Source organism: Salmo salar, chromosome 10 (genome assembly GCF_965601325.2).
Source record: "Salmo salar chromosome 10, fSalSal1, whole genome shotgun sequence".
Classification (NCBI taxonomy): Eukaryota; Metazoa; Chordata; class Actinopteri; order Salmoniformes; family Salmonidae; genus Salmo; species Salmo salar.
Window position 1 is genome coordinate 15,160,191 of NC_138300.1, and position 13,857 is coordinate 15,174,047.

Genomic DNA, 13,857 nt, shown 5'->3' on the forward strand with positions numbered 1-13,857 from the left:
GTAAATGTAATAATCTGCTGTTGTATTTTTTTTGTGTTATCTGTGATCATTTTGTTTGGGTTGGCGTCCCCCCCTTGGGTTGTGCCATGGCGGAGATCGTTGTGGGCTATACTCGGCCTTGTCTTAGGACGGTAAGTTGGTGGTTGGAGACATCCCTCTAGTGGTGTGGGGGCTGTGCTTTGGCAAAGTGGGTGGGGTTATATCCTGCCTGTTTGGCCCTGTCCGGAGGTATCATCGGATGGGGCCACAGTGTCTTCTGATTCCTCCTGTCTCAGCCTCCAGTATTTAAGCTGCAGTAGTTTATGTGTCAGGGGGCTAGGGTCAGTCTGTTACATCTGGAGTATTTCTCTTGTCTTATCCGGTGTCCTGTGTGAATTTAAATATGCTCTCTCTAATTCTCTCTTTCTGTCTTTCTCTCGGAGGACCTGAGCCCTAGGACCATGCCTCAGGACTACCTGGCATGATGACTCCTTGCTGTCCCCAGTCCACCTGGCCGTGCTGCTGCTCCAGTTTCAACTGTTCTGCCTGAGGCTATGGAACCCTGACCTGTTCACCGGACGTGCTTGTTGCACCCTCGACAACTACTATGATTATTAGACCATGCTGGTCATTTATGAACATTTGAACATCTTGACCATGTTCTGTTATAATATCCACCCTGCACAGCCAGAAGAGGACTGGCCACCCCTCATAGCCTGGTTCCTCTCTAGGTTTCTTCCTAGGTTTTTGGCCTTTCTAGGGAGTTTTTCCTAGGGAGTTTTTCCTAGCCACCGTGCTTCTTTCACATGCATTGCTTGCTGTTTGGGGTTTTAGGCTGGGTTTCTGTACAGCACTTTGAGATATCAGCTGATGTACGAAGGGCTATATAAATACATTTGATTTGATTTTGATTTGGTCTTGTTTAGTTTTTTAATCATTGTACCTAAACTGTATGTGTAAACATGTATACGCAGGGCCCAGCTGTAAAAGAGACCTTAGTCTCAGTCTGTGTTCCTTGTTGAAATAAAGGTATAATACTAATAATACACCCAATAGACTGACTGGAAAGGTGATTTCCCACAGTCAAAGTCCTGCAATAAAGCTAAGACGCTAATATGTGTGTAAACTCACAGTTGTGCTATGCAAGTGTCACTGAGTAGGCTGATACACCATTTCATGGGTGCAATAACCATAGGTTAGGCTGTTCAGTGCATATACTGTAAGTATGCCCAAATACAATTCTGAATTGTAATACATCTACTGTGCGATTTCAACTGATTCTTACTTTTGTGTCAAGTGAACTAATTATTGTATTTTGTTTAATTTATATAACATCCGGACGTTGTTTAGCATTATGTAGTCCAAATATGGCATGATTCCACTATTTGTATCCGTTTGAATCACTTTCAAATGTGGACTTTTATTTTTAAAGCAAATCGCTAATCCTTATCGTGGTTAGCGTCACAGTGCTTGTCTTGCTGCTGCAACTTGACAGCTACTCCTCCGGAGGCGGTCACTCTAAACAAGTAAGTTATCTACCTTCTTAAGACATTTATCTTCGACAATTGCGTGTGATGAAAATGGCAATTTGATATTCTTACTGACATTTTAGTTGTGACTTTGTTTTTACTTTATTTCTTGCGCGAGTATTCACCACTTAAATTTGGTGGTGCTGTTTTGAGTCATTCGCAGGCTAACTAGCCAAACCATTAGCATGGCTAGCTAGTTCTTTATACCTCCTCCGTGGCTAGCACAGATAGCCAGCAGGCGCGTCCTGTTGCCCAGTATGTGTGCTTTTACAAATGACGCTAACGTTAGTTCTGTTGTGACTGCCCTGGTTTTACATTCACGTTGCATTATATCTTAAGTGTTAAACTGTCATTTTCGCTAATACATCAAAATGTAACGTCGCTAGCTTGCAACCTCACAATTGTGGCATGCTTTTCTACGAAGTACTTGCTAGCTAACTGGCCAGTTTATTAGTTTTGAGAGGCTAACTAGCTAGTTATCTAACTTAGTATAGACGCTAACGTTAGCTTTAGAGCCTATTGATGAAGGTGTCTTACTCCCGGGGGACGTTTGTGTCCCCCACGCTTGCTCTAAACGTTGACATGCATCGCTTAAGGTACGGGTTTGGAAACATAAGCAACGTAGATGGTATCTTTTAATATCTGCGAGAAATCATGAGGTTAATTAAATTACTACACCTTTTATAGGGTTAGTGTTCCCACACTGCAATATCTTAAGGTAACAGCCCTTGTTTACAGAAGACCGAGCTGACCACCTGTGTTATCTATGTGTTCGAATACTCATACAAACCGTACTATGTGAGACCTAAACTGAGTATATAGTATGCTTATTGGTCATAGTATGGATATAGTTAGTATGCCGAAAGTTCCCGGATGTCGTACTACATTAGCCAAAATACAAAGTATACAAGCAGTGGACACTATTTCTGTGCTTTTAGGGCCCATAATGCAATTCTTCAGAAAATAGGCGTGGCTTCACATTGTTTTCAGATTTGAAGAAATTCAGGAAAATATACAGCCGAAGTCCAACGACAGTGAATAGTAATTCATTGCTTTAACTAATTATGACAAATGTTAAGAAAATGTTGTGCAATGTAATGGCTTTTCAAGTAATTTACCTTACACATTATGTTGGCTGACAATGTATTAGTGGACAAGTAACGTTAGGTAGCTGGCTAACATACCGGTACATAATGCAGTAATGATATACTATGCGGTTCGTAAGGATAGCGTAGCTAACGAACCGCATAGTATATCATTACTGCGTTATGTACCGGTATGTTAGCCAGATACCTAACGTTACTTTGCCACTAATACATCGAACTTGCCAGTATATTAGCTATATGCTCTCCAACTACCCAACGTTTATTGACTTGACTATTCCCGTCATTCTTAGTTGAACTAAGAAGTTGAATTTACGAACACACAGGTGTGTTCTTAAATCCACTCTGGTTATCTACTACGATTTCAGAGCACTCTTGTCTGAGAGTAGGTGTGCCAGAACACAGAATAACTGATGTATTTATGAACACTCAACACCAGTTGAATATGTCTGGTGTCTGTAAAACGGTGGCAAAAAAACGTAATTAAATTGTTGCCAGTAGCACAGTTACAGTCACCAACACTCTGGATAACATGAAAACAGCCTAACCAGCTCTGCTATGGCGAGTAAAATGGTCAGAGTGAGGCGTTCTCTCATTTGTGTCTGGAAGTAGCTAGCAAGTTAGCCAGTTGGCTTGTGACTGCCTGGCAGTGTGCGCTCTGAACGCGCCGAGACCTAAACGGTCTGAATTTACAAACGAACAATCTGAAAATGCTCTGAATTTAGGAACGCCCAGAGCGCACTCTGACACTCCAGATTGAATTTAATAACACACCCGAAGTCGTAAAATGTCTAGCTAGTAATTTGCTATGCTAACAAGCTAGCAGAGGTTGCATAGCAACAGCATTAACTTCCGGTAGACAGGCGAAGCGCAAGTACGCTCAACTGAAAGGATTCTGTTAATTTACAGTATACTAAAATAAACTAATAGTATGTAGTATATGCTCATTAGGTATGTAGTATACAGTATGTTAGTATGGGTATTCAAACATAAATTATATCTTGCTCAGAACACCTTTGTGTAACATTAAGCATATCTGGGGAGGAAGTGTACAGAATATGCATCTGTGTAAATCTGCTACAGTAGCTAGCTAAGTGTGTATTTTTGTATTTGCAAGATTCTTTCTCGCCGATATGAAAGGTAAGGGGCATATGTTTCAAAAACCGTTTCTCAAGCAATGATTGACGTTCCTAAATGTTAAAACGCAGAGTCGGAATTGTAGTTCACATGCAGCCAACCGTGGGCGAAACAGCCGAAAACCTCTACTGAGAAGGGTTTTCTTGAGCTGGAAGGGTACATTAGTTTGCCAACATCATTGTACTCAAGGTAACTAGCTAGCTAACGTTAGATATGAACTACAGTACATTTCCTCATGTTATAGCTAGCTTGTCCTGCAATTTATGTAACACTGTTTGTGAGGGGATTGTAGAGGTGGGGAAAGTGTAAAACCTGACCAACACATAACCATTGACTAACTTAATAGCAAGCTATTTGCAGCAATTTGCTTTTCAACTGCTTCAACTCAAGAGTTGGACCTTATCATCCATTCATGTGAAAGTTGATGTATGCCTCAGCTATCAGGCTTATTATAAGTTGGTGTGAAATTGATCCTGGGCTATCAGGCCTAGTGTGAAATGAACAAACTGGACACCTGATGTGGACTACTGGTATGCTAAAAAGTTTGGATTTTGTCCACACCTATACTTAGCTTAGTTTCACTGAAACTTCTAGACATTGATGGTAACGTTCTACATTGTCCGTCTGTCTGTTGGTAGCTAGCTCATGGGAGGAGAGTGGTCATACACAGCTGAGAATGCACTATAACCTGCAAAAACAGTCTGAAGTGTAGGCATGTCATTTTAAGATGACATTTCTGAGATCATTCAATCCAAAGATATACAGCACCTACGGTAGCCTAGTTTTGTAGACCTGAGTAGAACTTGGGTCTGGTAACATATACCCACTTTGCAAGTAATTTGCCGCCCTGTGCCTGTGGTTGCTTGGCGACACTTTTCCCACATCTTGAGCCTATTTTATTAAACATTTTTATTTCACCTTTATTTAACCAGGTAGGCTAGTTGAGAACAAGTTCTCATTTGCAACTGCGACCTGGCCAAGATAAAGCGTAGCAATTCGACACATACAACAACACAGAGTTCCGTAATCGGTAGACGGTTCTGATTAGGAGGTCCTTGTTTGCATCACAGAGCAGTGCCCATGAACTAATTCATTCTATCCAAACCAAACATGGATTCCATGCTGTTCTCGCTTTGCACGCACACCTTTTTGTGTTTCACACCAGTTTGTCCTAACTAATCGGCCTCGCAATATGGGCAGTGTGGAGTGTATGCTCGCAGACATTGACATCCATGTTTGTTTTTTATTTGGAGGGGGCAATCCAATTGTTAGCGTCTAACAATTGGATTTAGTTATTTCTTGTGCACTGCTCGCCGACGCAAACAAGGACCTCCTAGTCAGAACAGTCTGCAGATTATGTACATACCTTCCAATGTCGAACACATGGTGCGAAACAGGTAGTCATTTGCCCCGTCCTTAACTAGAACTCTTCTCCAATGTTATGAGCTAAGACAGAATGTTACTGTGTAAGAACTGTACTTACTGTTATTAACTGTATACATGAGGATGGCAAGCGCTATAGGGCTACCTCAGCACCCTGACTGTATCAGGTAGTGCAAACAACCTTATTTCACAAGTCTTAGTGACCTTATACCAGAAGAACAAATACAGTAGTGGAGTTGTTTATTCTACTGAACACGAGACATTTAGCTACTGTACTGCAGTTTCACACTTCTGCAGCATCAGATGCGTTTTCATTTTAAAGGGGTACTTCGGGATTTTAGTAATGAAGCCCTTTATCTACTAACCCCAGAGTCAGATGAACTCATCGATACTGTTTTTATGTATCTGCATCCAGTATAAATAAAGTTGACGTCTATGGTATCTACTAGCATGCAAGTTAGCAATTGCGTTAACTCTAGTTAGCTACTTAATTCTAACTGCATGCAGAGACATACAAATGGTATAAATGAGTTCGTCTGACTCTGGGGAAGTAGATAAAGGGCTTTATTGCCAACATCTTGAAGCATCCTTTTAAGTGTTAAACACATTTGCAAAGTGCCTCTCTCACACACACAGACAAACAACTCAAGTTTAGGCTTAAATAACATCACTTTGGTCAAGGAATATAGTATAAAGTTATGAGCAAAGACTGAACAATGTTGTGCAAACTAGCTTAAAAGTTATTATTAGGGAGGTCTCAACATTATGTAGCCTAACCTAAAACTAAAAATGGTACCCTAATATTCGGCTATTTATACGTTTTTTTTAGATTTTTTTTTTATTTCACCTTTATTTAACAAGGTAGGCTAGTTGAGAACAAATTCTCATTTACAACTGCGACCTGGCCAAGATAAAGCAAAGCAGTGTGACAAAAACAACAACACAGTTACACATGGAGTAAACAATAAACAAGCCAATAACACAAACAAGTCAATGACACAGGTGAAAAAAAGAAAGTCTATATACAGTGTGTGCAAAAGGCGTGAGGAGGTAGGCAATAAATAGGCCATAGGAGCGAATAATTACAATTTAGCAGATTAACACTGGAGTGATAAAGGAGCATATGATGATGTGCAAGTAGAGATACTGGTGTGCAAAAGAGCAGAAAAGTAAATAAAATAAAAACAGTATGAGGATGAGGTAGGTAGATTTGGCGGGCAATTTACAGATGGACTATGTACAGCTGCAGCGATCAGTTAGCAGCTCAGGTAGCTGATGTTTAAAGTTGTTGAGGGAAATAAGTCTCCAACTTCAGCGAATTTTAATTTAATTTTTTTATTATTTTTTTTATTTATTTTTTGCAATTACATGGGCCTAACAGAAGTAGTTTGATATTCTTTGGAAGCAAAAACGCTGCTTGGAGAAAAGCCTCATGCAGGGCTCAAATGCTTACTCAGTCTGTCTAACCTCTTCCTTTCCTTCTGAGGATTCTGTTTCTCACCCTGTTTTCTAGCTTGAAGATGCACTCTTAGTCAACTGGTGTCAGGCAGGCCATGCAGAAGTGACAGGCCTGTGTGTATCCCACTTCACTGCAACTTATTTCCCAGAGGCAGGAAAGTTGCTGTCACCAGTTGCTGTAACCAAGCAGCAAGCCTCGCTCTCCACAGGAACTCAGGATGATGTCATAGCCACAGGCTGTAGGGCTTTAGACAGACTTTACCCATCCATAGATCAAGCTGATCCTAACTGTAATAAGCCTGTTTCTATTTTGCCCTGTTTATCAAAATTGTTGGAAGAAATTGTCAATAATCAAATGACTGGCTTTCTTGATGGCTATAGTATTCTCTTGGGTATGCAATCTGGTTTCCGCTCAGGTTATGGATGTGTCACTGCAACCTTAGGTCCTCAATGATGTCACCATTGCCCTTGATTCTAAGCAATATTGTGCGGCTATTTTTATTGACTTGGCTAAAGCTTTTGATATTGTAGACCATTCCATTCTTGTGGGCCGACTAAGGAGTATTGGGGTCTTTGGCCTGGTTTGCTAACTACCTCTCTCAAAGAGTGCATTGTATAAAGTCAGAACATCTGCTGTCTCAGCTACTGCCTATCACCAAGGGAGTACCCCAAGGCTCGATCCTAGGCCCCACATGCTTCTCAATTTACATCAACATAGCTCAGGCAGCAGGAAGCTCTCATCCATTTATACACATTCATGTTATTCAATCATTGCACCCACACTGCTCGCGCACATGTGCGCCAACGAGCGTCTGCGTTGCTAAGCGCTAAAATAGAAGTCAGTTCTATTTTAGTGCAAGTCCTGCCTCTCCCATCTCCTCATTGGTTTATATAAGCAGATACTCATGAATTGAGTTCGGTCGGTCGTCGTGGCAATACTATGAAAGTTAGATGCCAATCACCATATAAAGTCCAAAGAAGAAAAAGCCTGGAAAGAGGAGAGATGACTAGAAACCATTCGGTTGATCTTTTTATGTGTGGATTAATTGTCAGAGTAGAGGACCTTGTGCATTTCAGCTAAAATAATATCTCAACATTTATATCCCAGGACAAATTAGCTAGCAACAGCAAGCTAGCTAAATAGCTAGCAACAGCAAGCTAGCTAAATAGGACAAATTAGCTAGCTAAATTGCCATAAATGTTTAATGCTTTTTGACCTGTCCCCAAATTAATATAATTGGTTTAGAGTTTCCGATATTTCAACCTGCATGTCGTGTGGGGGGGACAAAATCAATTTGCGCACGATGGCGTCCGGTTTGGGTATGGTATTAGTGTTCAATAAGCTTTCTCTACCCTAACCTTGCTCTGAACACCTCCAAAACAAAGGTCATGTGGTTTGGTAAGACGAATGCCCCTCTTCCCACAGGTGTTATTACTACCCCTGAGGGTTTAGAGCTTGAGGTAGTGACCTCGTACAAGTACTTGAGAGTATGGCTAGACGGTGCACTGTCCTTCTCTCAGCGCATATCAAAGCTGCAGGCTAAAGTTTAATCTAGACTTGGTTTCCTCTATCGTAATCGCTCCTTTCACCCCAGCTGCCAAACTAACCCTGATTCACATGCCCATCCTACCCATTCTAGATTACGGATACATCATTTATAGATCGGCAGTTAAAGGTGCTATCGAGCGGCTAGATGTTCTGTACCATTCTGACATCATATTTGCCACCAATGTTCCTTATAGGACACATCACTGCACTCTATACTCCTCTGTAAACTGGTCTTTTCTGTTTACCCGTCACAAGACCCACTGGTTGATGCTTATTAATAAAACCCTCTTAGGCCTCACTCCCTCCTATCTGAGATATCTTCTGCTGCCCTCATCCTCCACATACAACACCCATTCTACCAGTCACATTCTGATAAAGATCCCCAAAGCACACACATCCCTGGGTCGCTCCACTTTTCAGTTCGCTGCAGCTAGTGACTGGAACGAGCTGCAACAAACACTCAAACTGGACAGTTTTATCTCAATCTCTTCATTTAAAGACTCAATCATGGACACTTACTGACAGTTGTAGCTGCTTTGTTGTATTGTTGTCTCCACCTTCTTGCCCTTTGTGCTGTTGTCTGTACCCAATAATGTTTCTACCATGTTTTGTGCTGCTACCATGTTGTGTTGCTATGTTGCTACCATGCTGTGTTGTCATGTTGTGTTGCCTTGCTATATTGTTGTTTTAGGTCTCTCTTTATGTAGTGTTGTGTTGTCTCTCTTGTTGTGATGAGTGTTTTGTCCTATATTTTTTTTAAACTTATTTTTAATCCCAGGCCCCCGTCCCCGCAAGGAGGCCTTTTGGTAGGCTGTCATTGTAAATAAGAATTTGTTCTTAACTGACTTGCCTTAAATAAAGGTAATAAATGTGTGTGTATCTCTCTATCTCTCTATCTCTCTATCTATCACACAACTGGATGGAGATGCAAGTCCAATGAAAAGTTGTTGCCCCACCTAAAATGATTTAGACTTGCCTTGAGTAACCTAGATGGATCAGCTCAATCGTTTTAGACGGAAGCCGAATAAAACCACCCAGGGGCCAAATTCCGCCCGCTGGCCGCCAGTTAGGGAACTCTTGGGTATGGTATTATTTTGCTCTGATAACCAAAACCGAGTGAAATGTTTAGACTGGATGACTAATCTTTGTATAATTTGTCCCTGTACTTGCAACTATGGCTGCCTAGCTTTGTTAGTCATGTGCATTTGAAGCGTGGGCTGTCATCCAATGATCTAGCTTACCTAATGTTCAACACTTAGCCTAATGGGTGTAATGTATGATTAACCGATGAACGTTTTGGGTTTAGAGCTTCTTGTCTTATTGGGGCAGTACAAGGAGGCAGTTTCACCTGTAAGGCAGAAACTAAAGGGAAACCTCTGCCCACACAACCAGTTAGACTAGTTAAATGGCTCAAGTGTTGTCTTATGTGGTAAGGTCTATTGCTGTCAATTGTTTTCACCACTCCCTAAGTATAGGCCTAAACTGTAGTGAACGATGTAAGATGGGTAGTTGGCCTACTGTAGCATATGCTAGGTCTGGATTTTACCACTACTGTGTGTGCAGTAATGAATGTGTGGGTGAACATGTGAAGCTGTTAGTTCAGGTAACCACAGACAGACACGTTTAAAACTAGGTCTACAGAGGAAACCAACTGTCTAAAGACGAGCCTAGTATCATCAGGGCACTATGCGGACTTTCTTTACAAGGAGCACGTGTGTGTGTGTACCTAAGTAGAAACATTTTAAGCGCACAAAAATACATTTGGGACCACAATGAAAGATAGTTGAGGTTATAAAGCTAGAACACATCATTTTTCTAGGTGCACTGGTACTCCTAAATTAACATTCCATAACGCGCAGAAAAAATATTAAGGTGCGTAGTATGTGAGTAAAATGGTCACACTGTAGAGCCCTGCACATACAATCCTGTCTTTTTTAAAATTGTGTAAGTGAGTAGCCTTGACACATCATGTAAAAGTGAATTGTTTGCTAAAGCTTCCAGGGAAAAATGTAGGACTAGCAGTGCCAAAACCCTTTCACTTTCTATACTTATGCTCAGCATAACAAGGGCAACACAGTCACAGATAAGAGGCAGGCCTACAGGTTCAATTGCTTGCAACTGTTCTATAAGAGTAAATCTAGTTGTCCTAACCTGTCACACTGCTGTAACAGTTGAGCACTGAATACCTACAGCATTTTGATATAGGTTAGACCTACTCAAATCTTTTTAAAATCTCGGTACTTTAATTGCGTATAACTGGGAACGTTCATCCTTCTACCCCTCTGCAGTTTGTAATGGATGTAATTGAATGAGTGTGATGGGAGCACATGACTCAGTGGTGTGTGTGTGTGTGCTCACTCTTTCACCAGTAAGGGTTAAGGAGCCACTGTCTTCACATAGGCTAGCCTATTCTACGTGTTACACTTGGGTTGGCCTAGGTGGCTACTGGCTAGCAAACTTGTTAGCAAACCAGCAACCAAGTAGCTTCACTCTACCAGGCTAATAACAACTCCTGGCTGTCGCTGTGTCTGCTGAATTTCAAGGTAAATATGTCTTCAGAAGAAGGTCTTTGTATTAGAACAGCACTGCTATTCACGCAACAGGCACCGTAACAGGTCTTTGAGTTGAACAACCAGCCTAAGGTCACGACTACAGCGTGAGACCATGGCTCGTAGTCTTGATAAGCTTCGTGTGAGATAAAACATGTTTTATACATTAGGCTGTGTAAGGTTTCGGTTCAGCATTTCTCTAAAAGCCTATTCCTGCCTGGTCTTTGGAATTATTGTAAAGCAAGTTACAGACTTGAAATAGTTTTTACTCCATCAGTGCACTGTCTCTCGGCAGCTTATTCAGATCATAACTCTTGTGGGCGATAAAACTGACGCTCAGCCAAAACCTTGGTCAACCGAAACAGGTTTGATTTGATCAAGATGTGAGTGTCAGGATAAACAAACAACAAGGCTATCACAAGCTATGTTTATCCTACAGCTCTTGTAAGAGCAGAAAAAAACAATGCAGTCCTCAAACAGGAGTCATCATCCTCTACATCTTCAAAACAAAGTGAAGAGCCAAGGCCTGTTTTTGTTAAACTGATAGGCTTACTTAGTGTAATTTGACTGCTGAATCGACGATATCCATTTCAGATATAGGGCTTTGAGGGACTGAAATGTCAGGCCTGGGCACTCTGTCAGCTTAGGCAGGATGCCCTCCTCTCCAGTTTTAAATTAGGCCTTTCCCTAGGTGACTGTTGATTTGTGGGATGACTTGTGAAATTGGCCCGTTCACTTTTAATATGATTCAGTGAGTCTCGTTTGATCTGTATTTCTTGCATCTTGGTTAGTCCTGTAAGGTAATAATTGGCAATTCATTTGATAATGCTTCTTCACTAGATACTGTCATGATGTGACAAACTGGAAGGTTACTTTCTTCTTAAATGTGTAATGTTAGACCTATGTAGGCTAGGCCTAGGCTATATGCTTTCTATACCATAATTACAATCTAACTGTACTGAAATGCATGTGTTGTGTGTTTCATCCAGGGCTGCAGCAGCAGGAGGCTGAGCAGAAGGGCACTGTGAGGCGAAGCAGCGGACAGAGGGGCAGAGCACTGGCCCCTGGGGCTCCTGGCTAACCATGGACGACACCTCCTCTCTGGGCAAAGTGAGCGGCTCCACTGAATCCGTGGCCACCGTCACCAGCGAGGAGTTTGTGCTGGTGCAGCCGTCCGCCGGAGGATCCCCCTCGGGCTCAGAGGGCAAGCCCAGACTCAAGGTGGGCCTCCGCCACAACACTCACACCCTTATCTATTCATTTGATCAGTCACACAGAAAAAACATGCACGCACACACATGTAATTATAACAAACTGATTACTTCTATTGATTATTCCTATATAATTAATTGCTCTACTAGAAAGCAACTGTCTCTTCTGAAAGCCAGGCTAGTTCACACACTATTTTTATTTAATTGTTATTTAACCTTTATTTAACTAGGCAAGTCAGTTAAGAACAAATTCCTATCTACAACGACGGCCTACCAAAAGGCCTCCTGCGGGGACGGGGGCCTGGGATTATAATATATAAATATAGGACCAAACACACATCACAACAAGAGAGACAACACAACACTACATAAAGAGAGACCTAAGACAACAACATAGCATGGCAGCAACACGACAACACAGCATGGTAGCAACATAGCAACACAACATGGTAGCAGGACAAAACATGGTACAAACATTATTGGGCACAGACAACAGCACAAAGGTCAAGAAGGTAGAGACAACAATACATCACACCAAGCAGCCACAACTGTCAGTAAGAGTGTCCATGACGGAGTCTTTGAATGAAGAGATTGAGATAAAACTGTCCAGTTTGAGTGTTTGTTGCAGCTCGTTCCAGTCGCTAGCTGCAGCGTATTGAAAAGAGGAGCGACCCAGGGATGTGTTTGCTTTGGGGACCTTTAACAGAATGTGACTGGCAGAATGTGTGTTGTATGTTGAGGATGAGGGCAGCAGTAGATATCTCAGATAGGAGGGAGTGAGGCCTAAGAGGGTTTTATTAATATGCATCAACCAGTGGGTCTTGCGACGGGTATACAGAGATGACCAGTTTACAGAGGAGTATAGAGTGCAGTGATGTCCTATAAGGAGCATTGGTGGAAAATCTGATGGCCGAATGGTAAAGAACATCTAGCCGCTCGCGAGCACCCTTACCTGCCGATCTATAAATTATGTCTCTAATCTAGCATGGGTAGGATGGTCATCTGAATCAGGGTTAGTTTGTCAGCTGGGGTGAAAGCGGAGCGATTACGATAGAGGAAACCAAGTCTAGATTTAACTTTAGCCTGCAGCTTTGATATGTACTGAGAGAAGGACAGTGCACTGTCTAGCCATACTCCCAAGTACTTCTATGAGGTGACTACCTCAAGCTCTAAACCCTCAGGGGTAGTAATCACACCTGTGGGAAGTGGGGCATTCTTCTTACCAAACCACATGACCTTTGTTTTGGAGGTGTTCAGAACAAGGTTAAGGGTAGAGAAAGCTTGTTGGTCACTAAGAAAGCATTGTTGTAGAGCATTTAGCACAACATCCAGAGAGGGGCCAGCTGAGTATAAGACTGTATCATCTGCATATAAATGGATGAGAGAGCTTCCTACTGCCTGAGCTATGTTGTTGATGTAAATTGAGAAGAGCGTGGGGCCTAGGATTGAGCCTTGGGGTACTCCCTTGGTGACAGGCAGTGGCTGAGACAGCAGATTACACTACACACGGTTTCACCTCTCAATCCCTTCCTTTCCTCAGATGTCCTGCAATGGGAACGAACAACTGGAGAGAGCCATGGAGGAGGTGCTGGATGACGACGTGGTGAAAGAGGAGATTAGTGGAGGAGCAGCAGCAGAGGAGAGAACAGAGACTTTTCAGGAGTCATTGACCTCCACAGCCCCCGGTCCACAGACACGACCCCAGGGCTTTGCGCTGGACCCCATACCTGCAGGTACTGTCGGCACTACACCTCTCACCCCTTAGGGCAATGAATCAGTCTGTGATCTATGGAAAGTTAACGCATGAGCATCTCAATGTACAGAATCAGACACGCCATATCAAAACATCTATATAGATTGTTAAAAAAACATTTTATATCTCATATATGTTACTCTGGGTCTTCCTTTCCTCTGGCGGTCGTCATGAGAGCTAGTTTCATCATAGCTCTCATTGATGTT

General features: G+C 42.1%; 1 protein-coding gene across 4 annotated transcripts in view; it reads left to right on the forward strand.

Annotated features, from left to right (window-relative positions):
* Nucleotides 1–1,417: 1,417 nt before the first annotated feature.
* Nucleotides 1,418–13,857, forward strand: part of LOC106613570 (rab GTPase-activating protein 1-like) — a 171,115-nt gene continuing 158,675 nt past the window's right edge. For 2 of the 4 annotated variants that reach the window (XM_014215968.3, XM_014215971.3), the window contains exons 1-3: nucleotides 1,418–1,505; nucleotides 11,677–11,908; nucleotides 13,439–13,631. In XM_014215968.3, coding sequence (XP_014071443.2) covers nucleotides 11,771–11,908; nucleotides 13,439–13,631 — 331 coding nt within the window. In that variant the 5' untranslated portion in view covers nucleotides 1,418–1,505; nucleotides 11,677–11,770. Of the gene's footprint in view, nucleotides 1,506–2,528; nucleotides 2,550–10,349; nucleotides 10,682–11,676; nucleotides 11,909–13,438; nucleotides 13,632–13,857 lie in introns of those variants that run through there. The other 2 variants (XM_014215969.3, XM_014215970.3) reach the window with 2 other exon arrangements.